General features: G+C 42.4%; 1 protein-coding gene across 1 annotated transcript; it reads left to right on the forward strand.

Moving 5' to 3' along the window:
• Positions 1 to 54: 54 nt before the first annotated feature.
• Positions 55 to 24,040, forward strand: got1 (glutamic-oxaloacetic transaminase 1, soluble). The gene is made up of 9 exons (XM_038992178.1): positions 55 to 280; positions 10,931 to 11,112; positions 11,540 to 11,663; positions 13,870 to 13,982; positions 14,244 to 14,348; positions 14,769 to 14,919; positions 20,025 to 20,190; positions 21,431 to 21,573; positions 22,024 to 24,040. The coding sequence occupies exons 1-9, from the start codon at positions 172 to 174 to the stop codon at positions 22,161 to 22,163; spliced, it is 1,233 nt and encodes a 410-aa protein (XP_038848106.1). The 5' UTR covers positions 55 to 171; the 3' UTR covers positions 22,164 to 24,040.
• The last annotated feature ends 1,521 nt before the right edge of the window (positions 24,041 to 25,561 follow it).

Genomic DNA, 25,561 nt, shown 5'->3' on the forward strand with positions numbered 1-25,561 from the left:
TCAAATTGTATTGAGAAGAGAAATTGTAGAAATAGGCGGGGTTTATGACTTTGTGGCTGTGTTAACTAGGGACGACCTCAAATCCATCCAAGTTGAAGGTGAAAGTATTTTCCTATCTCGTCCAGTCTAACACGTTTTGTCTAACACCCCTCCTTGGTAATATTCATCATTATGTCGTTATTCGGTGAGGTTCCCCAAGCCACCCCAGTGGCTGTATTCAAGCTGTCGAATGATTTTAAAGAGGACGCGAACCCTAAGAAGGTGAACCTCGGAGTTGGAGGTAAGAGATGATGATGATGCGTCAATCGCTGGGATGAAGTAAACAAGCTAGCTAACATTTAGATCACAGAGTTACATTGCGATAACAATGCACCTGCTGCCTGTCCGATTTCCTGCAACATTAATAATCGCATAGTTCATTTCCCGTTCAACCGTGGCTAACTAGCTAGCTAACGTTAGTAGCTAACTTAGTGTTTTATTTTTTTATTTTATTTAATCTTTATTTAACTAGGCAAGTCAGTGAAGAATACATTCTTATTTACAATGATGGCTTAGTATACCATAGCTAATCCTTTATAACTAGTCCATCATCTGAAATGTTGTGTTGCAGGGCCCTGTTTGAAAACTGGGTAACACTTTACTTGACACCCAGTGTCATAAGACGGTCATAACCATGTCGTAACAGCTGACATAACTTGTCATAATATGGTCATAACACTGTCATTGCACATATATATATATATAAGCAACACCTGTTGTGACCTATTGCGTTATTTTATGGCTGGTTATGACACCTACATAAGAGTGTCAAAACCTACATTTATTCAAATTAGTTTTTTCCCTGCCAAGAAGTTTCCTTTCATTTGAAAGTTTGTCACTTAGATCCTTTGTTTTTGTTGTAATAAATTAGTTAGTCATGTTTTTTTCATTTTAATTAACTTGTAGAAAATACATTTAATGACACTGTCATGAAGCATTATGACCATCCTGTGTCAATGTACTTGGACTAAGAAAATACACTTTATGACACTGTCAAGAAGCATTATGACCATCAGAATCATATAAACCAGGTAGGCCTATCATGTACATGCCCTTATATCAGTCATCAGTCAAAAAGAGTCATCAGTCAAAAAGAGGGTGTCTCGTCCTGCTCCTGAAATCTGCTCCTGCATTCATCCCAGTCATCATCTGAAATCTGCTCCTGCATTCATCCCAGTCATCATCTGAAATCTGCTCCTGCATTCACCCCAGTCATCATCTGAAATCTGCTCCTGCATTCATCCCAGTCATCATCTGAAATCTGCTCCTGCATTCATCCCAGTCATCATCTGAAATCTGCTCCTGCATTCATCCCAGTCATCATCTGAAATCTGCTCCTGCATTCATCCCAGTCATCATCTGAAATCTGCTCCTGCATTCACCCCAGTCATCATCTGAAATCTGCTCCTGCATTCACCCCAGTCATCATCTGAAATCTGCTCCTGCATTCACCCCAGTCATCATCTGAAATCTGCTCCTGCATTCATCCCAGTCATCATCTGAAATCTGCTCCTGCATTCACCCCAGTCATCATCTGAAATCTGCTCCTGCATTCACCCCAGTCATCATCTGAAATCTGCTCCTGCATTCACCCCAGTCATCATCTGAAATCTGCTCCTGCATTCACCCCAGTCATCATCTGAAATCTGCTCCTGCATTCATCCCAGTCATCATCTGAAATCTGCTCCTGCATTCACCCCAGTCATCATCTGAAATCTGCTCCTGCATTCATCCCAGTCATCATCTGAAATCTGCTCCTGCATTCACCCCAGTCATCATCTGAAATCTGCTCCTGCATTCACCCCAGTCATCATCTGAAATCTGCTCCTGCATTCATCCCAGTCATCATCTGAAATCTGCTCCTGCATTCATCCCAGTCATCATCTGAAATCTGCTCCTGCATTCATCCCAGTCATCACCAGCAATGCATTGAGGTAGACGCATGTCTGACATCAATGTTTGCGCAATTGCAATGATAATTTAACATGGTCAAATTGTATTTATTTATATATAACAAAATCATACTGTTGACACAAGCTGTGGTGTAATGGAATGCTTTCCCCTGTGTGGTAGGTTTTGGGTTTTGACACTTATGTAGGTGTCATAACCAGCCATAAAAGTATGCAATATATGTCACAACAAGTGTAAATATATGTCATGACAGTGTTATGACCATATTATAACAGGTTATGGCAAGTTATGTCAGCTTTTATGACATATTATGACATGTTTGACTGGGTGTCAAGTAAAGTGTCACCTTTTTGCATTCTCCCTCAATGTTGTGATCTGTTCTATGTGTTGAAACCTTTTCACCTAACCAATCAATCAGGCTAGCATGATGTCCTTTGCTTTCTGTGCTGATTGTTCAGAATCCGTAGATAGCCTAGCAAGGCCTATATAACCTGTTGTTGGCAGTCATCCAAAGAAGTGGCTCTGTCACTGCAGTAAGGAGGACTGGAACAGACTGGAACATGCCGGTAGTTGTAGCTGGAGATCAATGAGTCATAGTCATATCACTGTAAGTTAAGATAAATTGACCGTAATCATGGAGTAATTCACTCCCATTCACTCTCTCTACGATCCTCCTATGAGAGACTGTAGACAGAATACACCCCCGTCCCTCCCCTTTCTTATTGTCACACAACCCAAATGTCCATTTAGTCACACAGTGCAGTGTACTCACACATTACCGTTCTTCTGACTGGATCTTTGTATGGAGTGTTGTTATTAATATTTAACACTGCAGCGCAAAGGCTGAAATCTCTATGTGTGATCTGTGAACGCTTGCTTGGCCTCTCTGGACTAAAGGATTTGCATTTCGCTACCTGTGAGCAGAGCTACGCCAGAGAACTGGCCAAAGCTCTGTTGTTGTCACATGGTGTTAAACCCTCTATTAACAATTCATAAGAGATGGAAGAACGGCGGTGGATTAGGGTCCTATTGGAACACTTTACAGTTCTTTCAGAAAGTATTCATACCCCTTGACTTTTTCCACATTTAGTTGTGTTGCAGCCTGAATTTTAAATGGCTTACATTTAAAAAAAATTGTTACTGGCTTACACACAATGCCCCATAATGTCAAAGTAGAATCATCTTTTTAGAAATGAATAAAAAATGAAAAGCTGAAATGTCTTGATTCAATAAGTATTCAACCTCTTTGTTATGGCAGGCCTAAATAAGTTCAGAAGTAAAAGGTTGTTTAACAAGTCAAATAATAGGTTGCATGGACTCACTCTGTGTGCAATAATAGTGTTTACCTCATCTCGGTACCCCACACATACAATTATCTGTAAGGTCTCTCAGTCGAGCAGTGAATTTCAAGCACAGATTCAACCACAAAGACCAGGGAGGTTTTCCAATGCCTCGCAAAGAAGAGCACCTATTGATAGATGGATAAAAAAAAAAAACAGACATTGAATATCCCTTTGAGCATGGTGAAGTTATTAATTACTCTTTGGATGGTGTATCAATACACACAGTCACTACAAAGATACAGGCTTCATCCTAACTCAGTTGCCAGAGGGGAATAAACCGCTTAGGTATTTTCACCATGAGGCCAATGGTGACTTTAAAACAGTTACAGAGTTTAATGGCTGTGATAGGAGAATACTGAGGATGGATCAACAACATTGTAGTTACTCCACAATACTAAGCTAATTGACAGAGTGAAAAGAAGGAAGCCTGTACAGAATATAAATATTCCAAAACATGCATCCTTTTTGCAACAATGCACTAAAGTAATACTGCAAAAAATGTGGCAAGGCAATTAATCTTTTGTACTGAATACAAAGTGTTTTGTGGTTTCGATTCCCGCTGGGGCCACCCATACGTAAAATGTATGCACTCGTGAGTGTAAGAGACTTACAAAGTGTCGGCTAAATGGCATATAATATTATTATTATTATGTATGGGGCAAATCCAATACAACACATTACTTAGTATCCATATTTTCAAGCATCGTGGTGGCTGCATCATGTTATGGGTATGCTTGTAATCATTAAGGACTGGGCTTTTCAGCATAAAAAAGAAAGGAAATGTGTAAGGTTCTGTATTTATTTTCTTAGTCAACCTTGTGTTCTGTTTCATTATGTTCTTGAACGTAGCCCTGTTTCTCTGTGTTCTTGAACTTAGCTCTGTCTTTCATTTTTGTTAATTGATTTCACCTGTGTTAGTTACTCACCTGGTCTCATCAGCTCCTTATTTAGTTTAGTTCATTCTGTTTGTGCCTTTGTGAGGTATTGTTTGTTTTTACTCTACTAAGCCTTTTCCTAGCTCGTTTGTGAGAACCAGTTATAGCCATCAGTCCTAGTTTTGATTCACCTGCCTGTTTGCCTACCTGTGTATGACTATTACCTGCCTGTGACCACGATTCCTGCCTTCTGTGAAGGCGAATTAAACACCTGCCGCGCGTGAATCTACATCGTTTTCTCCCTGAGTATTCATTACAAAATGGAGCTAAGCACAGGCAAAATCCTATAGGAAAAAAGGTTTCAGTCTGCTTTCCACCAGACACTGGGAGATGAATTCAGCTTTTAGCAGGACAATAACCTACAACACAAGTACTGTATACACTGGAGTTGCTAACCAAGAAGACAGTGAATGTTGAGTGGTCGATTTAACAGTTTTTACTTAAGTCTGCTTGAAAATCAATGGCAAGACCTGAAAATGGTTGTCCAGCAATAATCAACAACCATTTGAAGAATTTAGAAAATAATAATAGGCAAATGTTGCACAATCCAGGTGTGGAAAGCTCTTAGAGACTTACCCAGAAAGACTCACAGCTGTAATCGCTGCCAAATGTGACTCCAACATGTATTGACTCAGGGTGTTGAATACTTATCTAATGAAGATATATTAGTGTTTTATTTGTCATACATTTTTTACAAATGTTAGAATTATTCTTCCACTTTGACATTACGTAGTATTTTGGCTAGATCGTTGACAAAAAAATTACATTTAAAACATTTTTAATCCCACTTTGTAACACAACAAAATGTGGAAAAAGTCCAGGGGTGTGAATACTTTCTGAAGGCTCTGTAAATGTATGCCTCCTCAGTGCCTTCCCTGAAGTAATCGCTAACATGATTGGATGGGTGTAAGCAAGCATTCCACTACATGTAATGTTTTATTTTTTTTATTTAACTAGGCAAGTCAGTTAAGAACAAATTCTTATTTACAATGACGGCCATAGCTTTGACCAATCCAATCATATCAATGATGATTACTTGAAAGGATGGATGTTGTTGGATCAGTGCCTAAACTAGCTCTTGAGAACCCAAGGGGGTATACCAATTTACAGACAGAAATGGTATCAGAATGTGAATTTTGAACTTTTGTTGCATACATATCCAGATGATGCTGCGTACTATTTTGCGCAAGGACGCTGTCAGAATGATCAAAGTGTAAATCTGCTGTATCGTGACACTGCGTTTGCTCTTTCCCCCTCCCCCTGCTCTCTCTCTGCAGTGCAGGTCAGAACTGTTTGAATTTCCCTGATTAGCACAGGTCAGGCCTACGGCCTAGTAATCCCTTCCTGCAGTAGGCTAACAGTAGGCTGGTACTGTGGTCAGCTGGCTGAAAATAGCCTACATAGCCTAGCTACACCATGTGTTTACATGCTCATAGAGCAGATAGACCCATGTCCCTTCTCTTGAACTTCAGTCACAAATGATACAGTTCGTCGTGCTCTTTTAGAAAGTGGATGTGGAAGTATGTTTTCAGACAGTTTACAGACTAGAATAGTTGAGTAGGTAAGAGTCTGTAGACAGGAGTGCCTCTCCTCTTTAGCTCAACAACACTGTTTACTCTGATTTAGTAACTTACTAGTTTGGCTTTCTTATCAATGATGTCTGACTGGAATTTAGGACAGCAGAGGAAAGTGCACAGCTGCAGTCTTTGACATCCATCAGGTTGTAGCCTGATCCGTTGAAACTATAAAAACACACCTTTGCAAAGTTGCCCACCACCCACTTAAAAAAAAATACTTCAGTTTACTATAGAATACTACAGTACTTACTATAGAATTCTGTTGTAAACTGTAGGTATAACACATCTATTTCTATTGGCACAAGCACTGTTCATGAAACAAACTGTTCACACCCTTCTGGTTGGCAGAGACAGTTTAGCAGTTTTAAAGCTTATTTCCTGCAATTCCATCCATTTTGCCATGGGATGGAGGTTCTTTTGCCATTTTAACCCAATGAGTCCTACCATCGTGCCGTTGTGATGTAGGCCTTCTAACCCCTTTTAAACATTGTGTGTTTATCTATTTCTTTTGCATCCATTGGGTACCAACCATTAGTGTGTGTAGTTAACAGGGGCTGAGCTAGAGCGGTGTTTGTGAGACAAGGGTCCCGAAGAGGCCCAGGGCTGGGTCTCTAAATAAAATCATCTGTAGAGTCAGAATGGTTTGAGCTACAAAGTGATCTATGAAAATCTGAGACTCTCACGAACACGCACATGTAGCATGTTTTGCTCTATGACACTCACAAGCTATACAAGAGTTGTTAAAAGGTAAGGGGTTCTTCTACATTGCATAATAATACTGTAATAAGCTCACAGTTGCTGTCACAAACTCCAAACTCCACACAATTGTCACGGACTAGTTGGACATACATTTCCCACTGAGCAAACAATTTCTGTACTTACTGCATTCATATAAATGAATTCTTATCAGGTTTTTGCTTTGCCGGACCTTATTTTTTTGTTGTTGACGTTTGTCAATAAAACTCATGAATGTAACTGTTTATGTCAAATTATTTTATGTTCTTCTTGTAGCCCTGGTTGTCCTGAAAAGAAAATGGCTGGACATGCAGATAAATTAAAGTTTGTCATGGGGTGCAGAGAAAGTGTTGCAGTTTTAAAGCTAATTCCTTATGTGTGTTCATGTGATATTTAAGTGACTAAAAAAACGTTAGCTGACATGGGTTAGTTGTTCTGGACATTTCTGACAAATTATAAATACAGTTGAAGTCAGAAGTTTACATACACTTAGGTTGGAGTCATTAAAACTCATTTTTCAACCACTCCACAAATTTCTTGTTAACAAACTATAGTTTTGGCAAGTCAGTTAGGACATCTACTTTGTGCATGACACAAGTAATTTTTACAACAATTGTTTACAGACAGATTATTTCACTTATAATTCACTGTATCACAATTCAAGTTGGTCAGAAGTTTACATACACTAAGTTGACTGTGCCTTTAAACAGCTTGGAAAATTCCAGAAAATTATGCCATGGCTTTACAAGCTTCTGATAGGCTAATTGACATCATTTGAGTCAATTGGAGGTGTACCTGTGGATGTATTTCAAGGCCTACCTTCAAACTCAGTGCCTCTTTGCTTGACATGGGAAATCAAAAGAAATCAGAAAAAATGTTTGTAGACCTCCACAAGTCTGGTTCATCCTTGGGAGCAATTTCCAAATGCCTGAAGGTACCACGTTCATCTGTACAAACAATAGTACGCAAGTATAAACACCATGGGACCACGCAGCCGTCATATCGCTCAGGAAGGAGACGCGTTCTGTCTCCTAGAGATGAACGTACTTTAGTGCAAAAAGTGCTAAACAATCCCAGAACAGCAAAGGACCTTGTGAAGATGCTGGAGGAAACAGGTACAAAAGTATCTATATCCACAGTAAAACGAGTTCTATATCAAATTGTCCTCTGGTCTGATGAAAAAAAAAATAGAACTGTTTGGCCATAATGACCATCGCCATGTTTGGAGGAAAAGGGGGAGGCTTGCAAGCCGAAGAACACCATCACAACTGAAGCACGGGGGTAGCAGCATCATGTTGTGGGGGTGCTTTGCTGCAGGAGGGACTGGTGCACTTCACAAAATAGATGGCACCATGAGGATGGAAAATGATGTGGATATATTGAAGCAACATCTTAAGACATCAGTCAGGAAGTTAAAGCTTGGTCGCAAATGGGTCTTAGAAATGGACAATGACCCCAAGCATACTTCCAAAGTTGTGGCAAAATGGCTTAAGGACAACAAAGTCGAGGTATTAGAGTGGCCATCACAAAGCCCTGACCTCAATCCTATAGAAAATTTGTGGGCAGAACTGAAAAAGCGTGTGTGAGCAAGGAGGCCTACAAACCTGACTCAGTTACACCAGCTCTGCCAGGAGGAATGGGCCAAAATTCACCCAACTTATTGTGGGAAGCTTGTGGAAGGCTACCCGAAGTGTTTGACCCAAGTTAAACAATTTAAATGCAATGCTACCAAATACTAATTGAGTGTATGTAAACTTCTGACCCACTGAGAATGTGATGAAAGAAATAAAAGCTGAAATAAATCATTCTCTCTACTGTTATTCTGACATTTCACATTCTTAAAATAAAGTGATGATCCTAACTTACCTAAGACAGGACATTTTTACTAGGATTAAATGTCAGAAATTGTGAAAAACTGAGTTTAAATGTATTTGGCTAAGGTGTATGTAAACTTCCGACTTCAACTGTAGCTCTCTAAGGTCTGACATGACTTGAGGAAAACTGCTGATGCACTACCCAATGAAATTGCACCTTGAGCATTCTACTATTACAACTTTCAGTAGTAAGTTGAAAGCCGTTCCAACCCTTTGCGCCCCCACAGTTTGGGAACTACTGCTGTAGAATACTATATAGTGCATTCGGAAAGTATACTGTGCATTCAGACCCCTTGACTTTTTTCACATTTTGTTACGTTACAGTGGCTTGCGAAAGTATTCACCCCGCTTGACATTTTTCCTAATTTCTTGCCTTACAACCTGGAATTCAAATTTATTTTTGGGGAGTTTGTATCATTTGATTTACACAACATGCCTATGACATGCCTATGCCTTTGAAGATGCAAACAATTTTCTATTGTGAAACAAACAAGAAATAAGACAAAAAACCTGAAAACTTGAGCGTGCATAACTATTCACCCCCCAAAATCAATACTTTGTAGAGACACATTTTGCAGCAATTACAGCTGCAAGTCTCTTGGGGTATGTCTCCATAAGCTTGGCACATCTAGCCACTGGGATTTTTGCCCATTTTTCAAGGCAAAACTGCTCCAGCTCTTTCAAATGGGATGGGTTCCGCTGGTGTATAGCAATCTTTAAGTCATACCACAGATTCTCAATTGCATTGAGGTCTGGGCTTTGACTTGGCCATTACAAGACATTTTAATGTTTCCCCTTAAACCACCCGAGTGTTGCTTAGCAGTATGCTTAGGGTCTTTGCCCTGCTGGAAGGTGAACCTCTGTCCCAGTCTCAAATCTCTGGAAGAGTGAAACAGGTTTCCCTCAAGAATTTCCCTCTATTTAGCGCCATCCATCATTCCTTCAATTCTGACCAGTTTCCCAGTCCCTGCCGATGAAAAACATCCCCACAGCATGATGCTGCCACCACCATGCTTCACTGTGGGGGATGGTGTTCTCAGGGTGATGAGAGGTGTTGTAACGGCTGTTATCTTTGGTGTCTTTGTTGCCTCTGATTAATGCCCTCTTTGCCTGGTCCGTGAGTTTTGGTGGGCGGCCCTCTCTTGGAAGGTTTGTTGTGGTGCCGTATTCTTTCCATTTCTTTATAATGGATTTAATGGTGCTCCGTGGAATGTTCAAAGTTTCTGGTATTTTTTAATAACCCAACCCTGATCTGTACTTCCACAACTTTGTCCCTGACCTGTTTGGAGAGCTCTTTGGTCTTCATGGTGCCGCTTGCTTGATGGTGCCCCTTGCTTAGTGGGGTTGCAGACTCTGGGGCCTTTCAGAGCAGGTGTATATATACTGAGATCATGTGACAGATCATGTGACACTTAGATTGCACACAGGTGGACATTATTTGACTAATTATGTGACTTCTGAGGGTAATTGGTTGCACCAGATCTTATTTAGGGGCTTCATAGCAAGTTATTTTTTTCATTTCACTTCACCAATTTGGACCGTTTTGTGTATGTCCATTACATGAAATCTAAATAAAAATCAATTTAAATTACAGGTTGTAATGCAACAAAATAGGAAAAACGCCAAGGAGGATGAATACTTTTGCAAAGCACTGTACAGCCTTATTCTAAAATTGATTAAATAAACAATTTTCCCCATCAATCTATACACAATACCCAATAATGACAAAGCAAAAACAGGTTTCTAGGATTTTTTTGCAAATGTATTAAAAATAACTAAGACAGATATACCTTATTTACACAGGTATTTCTCCAGTAGGTTTCCTCAAGGACAAAGCCTGCACTTTGATGTCAAAGATAATAAAATAAAAACGCTATAGTAAATACTACAGTAATGTCTGCAAAAACGACGGTATACTACAGTCTGTTAAAACACTACAGTAAATACTACAGTATACTAAAGTCCGCAAAAACACTACAGTACTAAATACTACAGTATTATACAATCCGTAAAAACACTATATGAAATACTATAGTATACCGTTTAAATACTGTAGTAAACTGTAAATACTACAATAAAGACTGCGAAAACACTACAGTGAACACGATAATATTTATACCATAGTATACTATAGTATTTTTTCATGTGGATGAGACATACGGTAGGCCTAATTACATATTAGTCTACTTGGATCTTGCAGAGCAGTAAAGCTTCTAGTGTAGTAGAGCGCAGGTGAGAGTGTTTGTGACATTTCCATCTGAGTTAGAACTCTCCTCAGGTTGTCAGTGTTCATTGTTCATTGGCACCTTCCCCTCTTGAGTGGGTTGCTCACCAAGGCAGTAATGCCAGTTGGAGAGAGAGCCATAGGGCCACAATTGGGCTACTGCAACATTTGCATCGTAAAACAAACATAACTGGTAAAAACATATATCAATATGTCGGCTATATCAGGCCCATATATACGAAACACTGTATCCCCCCTCACCTGCTGTAGCTAGCCTGTCTCTTCCCTCCAGCCTACAGGACAGATGAGGGCCAGCCCTGGGTGCTGCCCGTGGTTAAGAAGGTGGAGAAGATCATCGTAGCGGACAACAGTCTGAACCATGAGTACCTGGCCATTCTGGGTCTGCCTGAGTTTAGGTCCTCTGCATCCAAGATCGCCCTGGGAGAAGACAGCCCTGCCATCCAGGAGAACAGGGTAAGGTAGTTTATGAAGTGTGAGTGTGTTAGGGGAGTTGTGTTGTGTGCATGTGTGCGTGATTATGCAGATTTTGAACTGAATTTAAAGGAATGTATTTACATTTGTACTGGTGCACTACATTGCTCCTAAGTAGTTATCAAGTCACTTATTTAGTGTGTATCAGCCACCACCTTCTCTCTCCCTCTGTCTCTCTCTCCCCCTCTCTCTCTAAAGGAATGTTTTTAAATTTGTACTGGTGCGCTACATTGCTCCTAAGTAGTTATCAAGTCACTTATTTAGTGTGTATCAGCCACCACCTTCTCTTTCCCTCTGTCTCTCTCTCCCCCTCTCTCTCTACTGTCTCTCTCTCTCGGTCACCCTCTCTCGCTCTCCCTCACCCACCTATCTCTCTCTCTCTCGGTCGCTTCCTGTCTCTCTCTGTCAGGTGGGAGCGGTGCAGTGTCTGGGGGGTACAGGTGCTCTGAAGATGGGGGCAGAGTTTCTCAGACGCTGGTACAACGGGAATGACAACACAAAAACACCTGTCTATGTCTCAGCGCCTACCTGGGGTACACACACACACACACACACACACATGCACACAGGAACGACAACACTTAAACACCTGTTTACATATCTGCTCGTACGGCTGATTCAGGGCTGTATGAATGTCCTCAAATAAGATATAAACTTTTCATTGTTGTTGTTATCTAATCTGGACCTTATACTGCTAAATTGTCCTCTTAATAGTTAATTAATAGGTGACTATATACAGTGCCTTGGGAAAGTATTCAGACCCCTTGATCTTTTTCCACATTTTGTTACGTTACAGCCTTATTCTAAAATTGATTTTTGTTTATTCTCATCAATCTGCACACAATACCCCATAATGACAAAGCAAAAATTGTTTATTTGAAATTTTTGCTAATTTATAAAAAATACTAAACTGAAATATCACATTTACATAAGTATTCAGACCCTTTACTCTGTACTTTGTTGAAGCACCTTTGGCAATGATTACTGGATCGAGTCTTCTTGGGTATGACGCTACAAGCTTGGCACACCTGTATTTGGGGAGTTTCTCCCATTCTTCTCTACATATTCTCTCAAGCTCTATCAGGTTGGATGGGGATTCTTTTTTTTATAACATTTTTATTTAACATTTAACTAGGCAAGTCAGTTAAGAGCAAATTCTTATTTACAATGATTGCCTACCCCGGCCAAACCCGGACGACGCTGGGACAATTGTGCGTCGCCCTATGGGATTCCCAATCACGGCCGGTTGTGATACAGCCTGGAATCGAACCAGGGTCTGTAGTGATGCCTCTAGCACTGAGATGCAGTGCCTTAGACCGCTGCGCCACTCGGGAGACCCTGCCATTCGGGAGAGTTGCTGCACAGCTATTTCCAGGTCTCTCCAGAGATGTTAGATCGGGATCAAGTCCGGGCTCTGGCTGGGCCACTCAAGGACATTTAGAGACTTGTCCCGAGGCCACTCCTGCATCATTGTCTTGGCTGTGTGTTTAGGGTTGTTGTCCTGTTGGAAGTTGAACCTTTGCCCCAGTCTGAGGTCTTGAGCGCTCTGGAGCAGGTTTTCATCAAGGATCTATCTGTACTTTGCTCTGTTCATCTTTGCCTTGATCCTGACTAGTCTCCCAGTCCCTGCTGCTTAAAAACATCCCCACAGCATGATGCTGCCACCACCATACTTTACCGTAGGGATGGTGCCAGGTTTCCTCCAGGCGTGACACTTGGTATTCAGGCCAAATAGTTCAATCTTGGTTTCATCAGACCAGAGAATCTTGTTTCTCATGGTCTGAGAGTCTTTAGGTGCCTTTTGGCAAACTCCAAGTGGGCTGTCATATGCCTTTTACTGAGGAGTGGCTTCCGTCTGGCCACTCTACCATAAAGGCCTGATTGATGGATTGCAGAGATGGTTGTCCTTTTGGAAGGTTCTCCCACCTCCACAGAGGAACTCTAGAGCTCTGTCAGAGTGACCATTGGGTTCTTGGTCACCTCCCTGACCAAGGCCCTTCTCCCCTGATTACTCAATTTGGCCAGGCGGCCAGCTCCAGGAAGAGTCTTGGTGGTTCCAAACTTCTCCCATTTAAGAATGAGGGAGGCCACTGTGTTCTTGTGGACCTTCAATGCTGCAGAATATTTTTGGTACCCTTCCCGAGGTCAGTGCCTCGACACAATCCTGTCTACGAGCTCTACGGACAATTCCTTCGACCTCATGGCTTGGGTTTTGCTCTGACATGCACTGTCAACTGTGGGACATTATATAGACAGGTGTGTGCCTTTCCAAATCATATCCAATCAATTGAATTTACCACAGGTGGACCCCAATCAAGTTGTAGAAACATGTCAAGGAGGATCAATGGAACAGGATCCACCTGAGCTCAATTTCGAGTCTCATAACAAAGGTTCAAACAAATGTAAATAAGGTATTTCTGTTTTTTATTTTTAATAAACCTGTTTTGCTTTGTCATTATGAGGTATTGTGTGTAGATTGCTGAGAAGTTTTGTTATTTAATCAATTTTACAATAAGGCTGTAACGTAACAAAATGTGGAACAAGTCAAGGGGTCTGAATACTTTCCAAAGGCACCGTAGGTGATTAAGTCCAGCATGTTACTTTTTAACATGCTGGATTTAATCTTGGTAACAATGTCAGAGAATGTTACAAAGCAGGCCTCAAAAGACACATGAAGCATTCAAAGAAAGACTCCTCTTTAGAGAAAAGTGTTGTGAAACCTCTACTGTTTGTTTCTAGAGAACCACAACGCTGTGTTTGCCAATGCCGGGTTCGAGGACATCCGTCCCTATAAGTACTGGGACGCAGAGAAGCGGGGTCTGGATCTGGACGGTTTCCTAGGCGACCTGGAGGTGAGACGCTGACCTCTGAACTGGTGGTGTTGACATGGAGACCATACCGCCTCCCGAACTCTGAGTTTACCTCACAATAGTGAATATTGACTATCTTAACTGGTCATGTCAACGTAGATAGTAAATTAGCTTTTGCCACACTGTTGAAAAGAGGATAGGTTTGGCTTTCTAACGATACCAACTTGGTGCATCAACTCCCAGTACACAATATATGATTTGTCTGTCCTGTAGTCTAACATTGACCTTTCACCCCTGTCCCAGAGTGCACCAAAGCATTCCATCTTTGTTTTGCACGCGTGCGCCCACAACCCCACCGGCACAGACCCTACACACGTAGAGTGGATGCAGGTGGCTGAGGTCATGAAGGTAAGACTGTGTGTGTGTGTGTGTGTGCGTGCGTGCGTGCGTGCGTGCGTGCGTGCGTGCGTGCGTGCGTGCGTGTGTGCGTGCATGCGTGCCAGCGCGCGCGCGTGTACACGTTTTACTCTACTTGTGAGTACCAGAAGTCCTCACAGGAATAGTAAACCACCTAAAAAGGCTATTTGTAAAAATACTGTTTTATGGGTTAGGGTTAGGTTTAGTGTTAGAGGTTAGTGAAAATAGGACTTTGAATGAAATCAATTGTTGGTCCCCCCAAAAAATAGTAAGACATAGCTGTGTGTGTGTGTGTGTACACGCGCAGCATTATGTAACACAAAAAATATATTATTATATTTATGTGCATGTCATTTTTTTATTTTCTGAAGGTTTTAATATTTCTCCTTTTTTTGTTTTCTCTCTCCCCAGAGGAGGAAGCTGTTTGTGTTCTTTGACTCAGCGTACCAGGGCTTTGCGTCAGGCTGTCTGGATAAGGATGCCTGGGCCGTGCGCTACTTTGTCACGCAGGGCTTCGAGATGTTCTGTGCCCAGTCCTTCTCCAAGAACTTTGGCCTCTACAGTGAGAGACACACACACTCACACACACACACACCAGTGTTGATTTCGTCAAAAATAACTATGAAGAAAAATACTCGTCAACTATGTACCTATTTTTCCTGACTAAAACAATGACGACAACGAGACGAGATGCCCTGGAAAAAACTAGAACTTACAAATTATTTTTAATTTTAGTCAATGGAAATGTGATGAGATGAGAATTCCATGTGAGACTAATGGACATTAAATTTGACATGAAGCTCCTTTTCATCTGTTTTGTTCAATCCTAAGCATGCGTGCATGCAGAATTTTTTATGCAATCCTCTCGTTGGCAGAATTAACTTCTTCAGTTGCGTGAGCTGATCTGCCCGGCTCTCCCACACAGCTCCCAGGCAGTCACTTCAGTCACTCGTCAATCTTCTGAACTGATGCGAAGCCAGGACACTTCACTTAACTAGGCTAACCTCAGCTAGAAACAATAATGTTTACTCTTTCTCCTACTTTCATGTAGACTGTTTTCTCATGTGCGCTGTTCTTTATTCATTCATGTTGCTGCTCTCGCGTCACAGTACTCAAATGCGAGTTGCGGTTGCTATTTTCCTATGGGAAAAACAAATGCTATTTGTTGAATATTAGGATTACAGTAATACTTCTGGCATTTTTGGAAAGCTCAAATGCTCCCCCTTTCAAGGAAACCATTGTTATTTAACCCCCTTGACGGTTACGATGGGGATAAAATCTGAGATGTAAATTGTTTAACCTATAGGCTTTTTAGCCTATATGGTTAATTATGGCTGGCATTGGTAACAATCTGCCACAATATCAATGTTGCCAGCTAAGGTATAGGAGGGGATAGTAGGCCTATACTGAACAAAGCTATCTGAATGTACACAAGATGGAAGTTAAAGGTAGCCTAAATATTCATTATAAAAATTTTAAAAAGTAAAATACTATTATGTGGGCTCAAATCAAATCAAAGTTTATTTGTCCCGTGCGCCGAATACAACAGGTGTAGACCTTACAGTGAAATGCTTACTTACAGGCCCGAACCAACAGTGTTATTTTTAAGTAGCTATTAGGTGTACAATAGATAAGTAAAGAAATAAAAAACAACAGTAAAAAGACAGTGAATAATAACAGTAGCGAGGATATATACAGTAGCGAGGCTATAACAGGCAACGTTAGTCGGGCTAATTGAGGTCGTATGTACATGTACAGTTGAAGTGGGAAGTTTACACCTAGCCAAATACATTTAAACTCAGTTTTTCACAATTCTTGACATTTAATCATGGTAAAACTTCCCTGTCTTAGGTCAGCTAGGAACGCCACTTTATTTTAAGAATGTGAAATGTCAGAAGTTGAGAGAATTATTTATTTCAGCTTTTATTTCTTTCATCACATTCCCAATGGGTCAGAAGTTTACATACACTCAATTAGTATTTGGTAGCATTGCCTTTAAATTGTTTAACTTGGGTCAAACGTTTCGGGTAGCCTTCCACAAGCTTCCCACAATAAGTTGGGTGAATTTTGTCCCATTCCTCCTGACAGAGCTGGTGTAACTGAGTCAGGTTTGTAGGCCTCCTTGCTCGCACACGCATTTTCAGTTCTGCCCACAAATTTTCTATAGGGTTGAGGTCAGGGCTTTGTGATGGCCACTCTAATACCTCGACTTTGTTGTCCTTAAGCCATTTTACAACCACTTTGGAAGTATGCTTGGGGTCATTGTCCATTTGTAAGACACATTTGCGATCAAGCTGTAACTTCCTGACTGATGTCTTGAGATGTTGCTTCAATATATCCACATCATTTTCCATCCTCATGATGCTATCTATTTTGTGAAGTGCACTAGTCCCTCCTGCAGCAAAGCACCCCCACAACATGATGCTGCTGCCCCCGTGCTTCATGGTTGGGATGGTGTTCTTCGGCTTGCAAGTCTCCCCCTTTTTCCTCCAAACATAACGATGGTCATTATGGCCATACAGTTCTATTTTTGTTTCATCAGACCAGAGGACATTTCTCAAAAAGTACGATCTTTGTCCCCATGTGCAGTTGCAAACCGTAGTCTGGCTTTTTTATGGCGGTTTTGGAGCAGTGGCTTCTTCCTTGCTGAGCGGCCTTTCAGGTTATGTCGATATAGGACTCGTTTTACTGTGGATATAGATACTTTTGTACCTTTTTCCTCCAGCATCTTCACAAGGTCCTTTGCTGTTGTTCTGTGATTGATTTGCACTTTTCGAACCAAAGTACGTTCATCTCTAGGAGACAAAACGCGTCTCCTTTCTCAGTGGTATGACTGCTGCGTGGTCCCATGGTGTTTATACTTGCGTACTATTGTTTGTACAGATGAACGTGGTACCTTCAGGCGTTTGGAAATTGCTCCCAAGGATGAACCAGACTTGTAGAGGTCTACAAAAAAAAATTCTGAGGTCTTGGCTGATTTATTTTGATTTTCCCATGATGTCAAGCAAAGAGGCACTGAGTTTGAAGGTAGGCCTTGAAATACATCCACAGGTACACCTCCAATTGACTCAAATGATGTCAATTAGCCTATCAGAAGCTTGTAAAGCCATGGCATAATTTTCTGGAATTTTCCAAGCTGTTTAAAGGCACAGTCAACTTAGTGTATGTAAACTTCTGACCAACTGGAATTGTGATGTGATACTGTGAATTATAGGTGAAATAATCTGTCTGTAAACAATTGTTGGAAAAATTAATTGTGTCATACACAAAGTAGATGTCCTAACCGAAAGCTATAGTTTGTTAACAAGAAATTTGTGGAGTGGTTGAAAAACGAGTTTTAATGACTCCAACCTAAGTATATGTAAACTTCCGACTTCAACTGTAAATGAATGTATAGTTAAAGTAACTATGCATATATGATAAACAGAGAGTAGCAGCAGCGTAAAAGAGGGGACACAAACACAATGCAAATAGTCTGGGTGGCCATTTGATTACCTGTTCAGGAGTCTTATGGCTTGGGGGTAAAAGCTGTTGTGAAGCCTTTTGGTTCTTGACCTGGCGCTCCGGTACAGCTTGCCATGTGGTAGTAGAGAGAACAGTGTATGACTGGGGTGGCTGGAGTCTTTGACACTTTTTAGGGCCTTCCTCTGACACCGCCTGGTGTAGAGATCCTGGATGGCAGGCAGCTTAGCCCCAGTGATGTACTAGGCTTTACGCACTACCCTCTGTAGTGCCTTGCAGTCGGAGGCCGAGCAGTTGCCATACCAGGCAGTGATGCAACCATTCAGGATGCTCTCGATGTTGCAGCTGTAGAACCTTTTGAGGATCTGAGGATCTATGCCAAATCTTTTTAGTTTCCTGAGGGGGAATAGGCTTTGTCGTGCCCTCTTTACGACTGTCTTGATGTGTTTGAACCATTCTAGTTTGTTGGTGATGTGCACACCAAGGAAATTGAAGCTTTCAACATGCTCCCCTGCAGCCCGTCGATGAGAATGGGGGCGTGCTCGGTCCTCCATTTGCTGTAGTACACAATCAGCTCCTTAGTCCTGGTTACGTTGAGGGATAGGTTGTTATTCTGGCACCACCCAGCCAGGTCTCTGACCTCCTCCCTATAGGCTGTCTCGTCGTTGTCGGTGATCAGGCCTACCACTGTTGTGTCGTCTGCAAACTTAATGATGTTGTTGGAGTGGTGCCTGGCCACGCAGTCGTGGGTGAACAGGAAGTACAGGAAGGAACTGAGCACGCACCCCTGAGGGGCTCCAGTGTTGAAGATCAGCATGGCAGATGTGTTACTACCTACACTCACCACCTGGGGGCGGCCCGTCAGGAAGTTCAGGTGTTTAGGCCCAGGATCCTTAGCTTAGTGATGAGCTTTGAGGGTACTATGGTGTTGAACTCTGAGCTGTAGTCAATGAATAGCATTCTCACGTAGGTGTTCCTTTTGTCCAGGTGGGAAAGGGCAGTGTGGAGTGCAATAGAGATTGCATCATCTATGGATCTGTTTGGGCGGTATGCAAATTGGAGTGGGTCTAGGGTTTCTGGGATAATGGTGTTGATGTGAGCCATTACCAGCCTTTCAAAGCACTTCATGACTACGGACGTGAGTGCTACCGGTCTGTAGTTATTTAGGCAGGTTGCCTTAGTGTTCTTGGGCACAAGGACTATGGTGGTCTGCTTGAAACGTGTTGGTATTACAGACTCAATCAGGGACATGATGAAAATGTCAGTGAAGACACCTGCATTTGGTCAGCACATGCCCGGAGCACACATCCTGGTAATCTGTCTGGCCCTGCGGCCTTGTGAATGTTGACCTGTTTAAAGTTCTTACTCACCTCGGCTACGGAGAGCATGATCACACAGTTCGTCCGGAACAGCTGATGCTCTCTTGCATGACTCAGTGTTGCTTGCCTCGAAGCGAGCATAGAAGTGTATTAGCTAGTCTGGTAGGCTGGTGTCACTGGGCAGCTCTCGGCTGTGCTTCCCTTTGTAGTCTGTAATAGTTTGCAAGCCCTGCCACAAGACGAGCGTCGGAGCCGATGTAGTACAATCTTAGTCCTGTATTGGCGCTTTGCCTGTTTGATGGTTCGTCGGAGGGCATAGCAGGATTTCTTGTAAGCTTCTGGGTTAGAGGCGTCACTACAGACCCTGGTTTGATTCCAGGCTGTATCACTAACGGCCATGATTGGGAGTCCCATAGGGCAGTGCACAATTGGCCCAGCGTCGTTAGGGTTTGGCCGGGTTAGGCCGTCATTGTAAATAAGAATTTGTTCTTACCTGACTTAGTTAAATAAAGGTTAAGTAAAAAATATATAAAAAAATATGTGACTAAAATGGCTGTGACTAAAATAGTTCAGACTTTTATTCGACTGATAATAACTAAAACTAACGGATTAAAGGACAAAAATTTGACAACGACTAAAAAGGTATTTTAAGGCTAAAACTAAATCTAAAATTGCTGCCAAGATTGACACACACGCACTCACACACACACTGTAAGATTGACACACATGCACTCACAACCAATCTATGTATCAAAAACCAATCTATGTATTCTTACTCCCAACTTTCACAAATAACACGCACACACACATTTCAAATGTAATATATGTACATAATGCAATCTGTAAACTGCAGGGAATACTAAATAAAATGTCTGTGTGCTGGCAGATGAGCGTGTGGGGAACCTGACTATTGTAGCTCGTGATTCTGACAACCTGAAGAGAGTTCTATCTCAGATGGAGAAGATTGTCAGGGTAACCTGGTCCAACCCTCCCTCCCAGGGTGCAAGGCTGGTCGCCATCACACTCAACACACCTGAACTCTTCGCTGAATGGTGGGTACACACACACAGACATTACAAAAGTAGTGTATGCACGTCCAACAATTAAACATGAGTGGTCAAAACGTTGATCTATATCCTCCCTTCCTCCCCCTCTCTGTCTGTCTAACCCTGTCTCTCCGTCTAACCCTGTCTCCGTCTAACCCTGTCTCTCCGTCTAACCCTGTCTCTCTGTCTAACCCTGTCTCCGTCTAACCCTGTCTCTCCGTCTAACCCTGTCTCTCCGTCTAACCCTGTCTCCGTCTAACCCTGTCTCTCCGTCTAACCCTGTCTCTCCGTCTAACCCTGTCTCTCCGTCTAACCCAGTCCGTCTAACCCTGTCTCTCCGTCTAACCCTGTCTCTCCGTCTAACCCAGTCTCTCCGTCTAACCCTGTCTCTCCGTCTAACCCTGTCTCTCCGTCTAACCCTGTCTCTCCGTCTAACCCTGTCTCCGTCTAACCCTGTCTCTCCGTCTAACCCTGTCTCTCCGTCTAACCCTGTCTCCATCTAACCCTGTCTCTCCGTCTAACCCTGTCTCTCCGTCCAACCCTGTCTCTCCGTCTAACCCTGTCTCCATCTAACCCTGTCTCTCCGTCTAACCCTGTCTCTCCGTCTAACCCTGTCTCTCTGTCTAACCCTGTCTCCATCTAACCCTGTCTCTCCGTCTAACCCTGTCTTTCCGGCTAACCCTGTCTCTCCGTCTAACCCTGTCTCCATCTAACCCTGTCTCTCCGTCTAACCCTGTCTCTCCGTCTAACCCTGTCTCTCCGTCTAACCCTGTCTCCATCTAACCCTGTCTCTCCGTCTAACCCTGTCTCTCTGTCTAACCGTCTAACCCTGTCTCTCCGTCTAACCCTGTCTCTCCGTCTAACCCTGTCTCTCCGTCTAACCCTGTCTCTCCGTCTAACCCTGTCTCCATCTAACCCTGTCTCTCCGTCTAACCCTGTCTCTCCGTCTAACCCTGTCTCTCCGTCTAACCCTGTCTCCATCTAACCCTGTCTCTCCGCGCAACCCTGTCTCTCCGTCTAACCCTGTCTCTCCGTCTAACCCTGTCTCTCCGTCTAACCCTGTCTCTCCGTCTAACCCTGTCTCTCCGTCTAACCCTGTCTCTCCGTCTAACCCTGTCTCTCCGTCCAACCCTGTCTCTCCGTCTAACCCTGTCTCCATCTAACCCTGTCTCTCTGTCTAACCCTGTCTCTCTGTCTAACCCTGTCTCTCTCTCTCTCTCTCGGTCTCCCTGTCTCTCTGTTGTAGGAAGGATAATGTGAAGAGCATGGCAGACCGTGTGTTGTTGATGAGGGCTTCACTCCAGGCTAAACTGCAGGCTCTGGAAACACCAGGAACATGGGACCACATCACACAGCAGATCGGCATGTTCAGCTTCACTGGCCTCAACCGTAAGCACACACACATACACACACAACTGAATGCAAACAAATGCATACCTCTCTTTTCCTCTCTAGTCTTTAACACACACATACACTCCCCACCCAGCTATGTTTAGCTTCACCAGTCCGCTGAGCACATCCTCATTACTGTTTGTGTGAAGTAACTTCCTGGATAAACATTAAACTCCTCTGTGCTGTGCTGTCTTCCTGAGAGCTTCAAAAAGCTGTTAGAATCAGGAAACAGCTTCCCAGCGTAGAGAACACTGACGCTAAGGCTCACTGATGCCTTAACTGACCAGGGAGGGGGGGGGGGCAGTTCTACTCAGTATACACATGTACACAGCACACTGGCACAGAAATATCCTCTCTTCTTTAACTCTCCTTTCACACCGATAGTATATTGTATGTTCTGAAAATATAATATTTGTGATGTCATTTTCTCTCCCTCTCTCTGTTCAGCTAAACAAGTGGAGTACATGATCAAGGAGAGGAGTATCTACCTAATGGCCAGCGGTCGTATCAACATGTGTGGTCTGACCACTAAGAACATCGACTATGTGGCCGAGTCTATCCACGAGACTGTTGTCAACGTCCAGTAGAAGACTACACTACCCACAACCACCAGCACTCCCTCCTGCCCCCCGCCAGCTGTGTTTGTGTGTGTGTGTGTGTGTATAATGTATTGGACCAAACATACATAGTAAGCCCCATTCCCAACTCCCAGCACACTAGCCTATGCTGGGCCTATAATGTCACTTGTTGTCTATAGATACATTGTATTTGAACACTTAATTGAATACACAGGCAGCGTAAAGGCTAAAGAGAAGTGTTAATGATTTGTCTGTGTGTCTCTGTGTGGGTATCATCCCTGTGTGTTGCAGTAGAGTGTGGTGTGATTTAATTTGTACTGTTTTTGTTCAGTAGTGTTGAAGTCCTGTTTACTGATTAAGCACTGTGTGTCAGGGCATTTTAGCTGCTGTGTGGTTCCACACTAAGGCACTAGCTGGCTGTGTCTTAATACTCTGAAATGGCTTCCTTTCCTCATCTCCTTCATTACAACTGATGTTCCTTCAACCTATCGTGTCCAGCCAGATCAGTGATCATGGAGGGAAGGACACAAGGAAAGGAGATATGGAAAATAAGCTATATTGTTTAAACTATTGAGACACAGCCCCAGTGTTTCTGGATGTATTAGGACTAGCTCCCGCAGTGCTGGTGATGGTGATCTTCCATTGCTTATTAATATTATTAACATTACCTTATGATTAGTATTGTTTGTGTCGTTGAATTGCGGTGGGATGTGAGCCTGGCATTTTGAAAAAAAATTACCTAATTTGTATTTATTTTTATTTAAAGCTGCAGTAGTAACGTTTTGGGCGACCTGACCAAATTCACGTAGAATTGTGAGTTATAGATTTGGCATTCTCATTGAAAGCAAGTCTAAGAAGCGGCAGATCTGTTCTATGTGCACTATTTCTATGCTTCCCGTTCTTAAGTTTTGTTTTTGCATCTTTTACTTTGGGTTTTGTACACCAGCTTCAAACAGCTGAACATTAAATATATTTGGTTATGGAAAAAATATCTCAAAGCGGTTTAGATGGTACAATGATGCTCTACACTATACTTGCTTGTTTTGTCGCAAACTGAAATTACGCAAACTATTAGAATGCTAGCAACCAGTAAATGACGGAACGATTTCTGCAAATTGCACCTTTAAATGTATTTGGGTACTATCAGGTGCAATCGGGAGAACGTATAAAAAAAAAAAGGAATGCCATCGCAATTCAAGAACGACCCATTTGTATGCAGATTTCATTCCAACTGTGAAATGCGCATTCCCTGTTCTGTTTGACTTACCCACCTGCATACCTTATAGGAGTTGTTTGTGTCCACTTGAAAGAGAAGCTAAATATTAACTGTGACCAGGTAATCAGTACTTGACTTGAAAGCATACAACAAGTACTAGAGTGAAAATCAATCAATTGACCAAATCAGTCATGTCAAATCAATGTATGTCGAAGAGATGTAGCTATGTAATAAGGATGCTAATATTGAACTTGAACTATGGACGTTATATTTACAATCATGTTTATTTTGGCCCAAGATGATGAAGTAAAAATGATGTATCCATACCTCAGACTTAAGCTGTGTAGCTCTCTGTTGAATTTCACGCTCTAAGTTCTGGCGTGCGTTCAATAGGGACAAACAGGACTGTTCTCAATCAGAGAGCAACAATCCCTGTTATTTTTGTTTCAACATTTGAAAGAAGGATCTGCTCAATGTGAATGTCCAATCAGTCTATTCCGAAGCGGTCGCTCTCTGTTGTTATTGCACTATTATCAGTATCTGACATCTCAGTGGTGTACATGTATTGTTCAAAATTGCACAAATCAAATGCACTAACAGATGCTGTGAATACCTGTGTATCAAGGGGGTATGACTCAAATCCTTTAATAAATGTCTGCACACCACAATATAATGCCAGTTCTTTCCATCTGAGAGCCAGGATGCAAAATATATTTGGTTTGTGCAAGTTGTCTCTTTTGTGTGTGTTTCTCATGACATTGGGGGTCAGTGCAGAAAGCCAAGAACACTATCAATACACAAATGGAATTCAGAACAACAAGTCGGGTATGAATCTGTTAGAATCTTTTTATTGAGGAGTTCATCGTTTTTAATACATTGGGAGGTCTGATATCCTGAAAACCCTGATAATCTGAAGATCATGTTTTAAACTGTTAAAACCTCCCTAAATTCGCACATTCCGGGAAAATAATAATAAAATGTCCCCTTACATATCCTCCTGTCCCTTATAATCTATATAAAAGCTATCACTATCTACTGTATCTCTGTCACCCTCACCAAATGTGTTCTCTGAGAGCATGAGGCTGAGAGAGTGCTTGGTTTCTTAGTTCTTTGATTTCAACAGCTCAGCTACTGTATTTGTCAGGTCATAAGGGATCCTGTGTGTGTGTGTGTGGGGGGGGGGGTCCTTCTGTAAAGCAGTTCAGTACTGAATGTGTGTGTGTTTGCGTGCGTCAAGGAAGGCAGTGGCTTGACGTCAGACTGCGTCACGTCTCCTCCCACCTTCCCTGCAGTGCTCACTTTCCCTTCTGTTTCTCTCCTTTCCTCTCTCCTGCTCACTACCTTTCTTCTTCCCTCCCACTCACCCTCTCTATGCTCTCAGTAAATCAGTTATCTGTCAGTATTGCGCAATAAAGAGCAACTCAAACCAAGTCCAGCCTAATAGCAGCTAACCAATAGGGAATAGTGATGGTCTCAGGCAGGTTCTAGAGAATTATTATTGCTACAGATGAATAGGACAGAGCCCATGGTCTGACCACCTATATAATAAAGGGCACTATAAAATGTCATCTCTCTCTGTACATCTCTAATTCGAACTATGAACCCCTGTGTACATTGGTATACATTCCTATAAAACAGTATATATCTTTTAATCTGTGCCTGGCTGACTTTACAGGGGTGTCTGTCCTTGAGCATGTTACACTGTCCTGATAATCTGTGCAGCTGTCACCTAATATTACACTCAGATATTTTCTTCTCATGCTTATGTATTGCTTATCAGTTTTCTATACACTACAACCTCCCATCAAACTACATCTCCACGTCAGCCTGGTCTTTCATAACCACAGGTTTGCATCATGCTCCTGTCTGCATCAAGCTGAGTACCTAGCCCAAGGCGTTGTCCTTAAATAGGAATATATTCTACTGGGAAAGCAGTAAGCAGTGCCCTCCATACACCCAGCTCCTGTGTCACTGTATAAACCAAACACCCCTAGCCTCCAGGCCCCTGTATCTGCAGCCTCTCATCTCAGAAGCTCAGCCCCCAGCCCGCTGTGTTCCTATGCCCTTGCGTGTCCCTGGAGGGGTCTCTTCAAAGAGAATAGTTAACCTGTTGTGTTTGCATCTGTAGTAATAGCATGCATGTGGGAGTAACACTTCACTTCATCATGGGGCTATACACAGATAGGGTGTT

The sequence above is a fragment of the Salvelinus namaycush genome, chromosome 4 (assembly GCF_016432855.1).
Source record: "Salvelinus namaycush isolate Seneca chromosome 4, SaNama_1.0, whole genome shotgun sequence".
NCBI lineage: Eukaryota > Metazoa > Chordata > Actinopteri > Salmoniformes > Salmonidae > Salvelinus > Salvelinus namaycush.

Bases quoted from the DNA above. Each gene is read 5' to 3' on its own strand.
- got1 (XM_038992178.1), top strand. From the start codon at position 172: ATGTCGTTATTCGGTGAGGTTCCCCAAGCCACCCCAGTGGCTGTATTC. The intron at 14,349-14,768 runs GTAAGACTGTGT...CTCTCTCCCCAG, and splicing joins AGGTGGCTGAGGTCATGAAG to AGGAGGAAGCTGTTTGTGTT. The intron at 21,574-22,023 runs GTAAGCACACAC...CTCTCTGTTCAG, and splicing joins CAGCTTCACTGGCCTCAACC to CTAAACAAGTGGAGTACATG.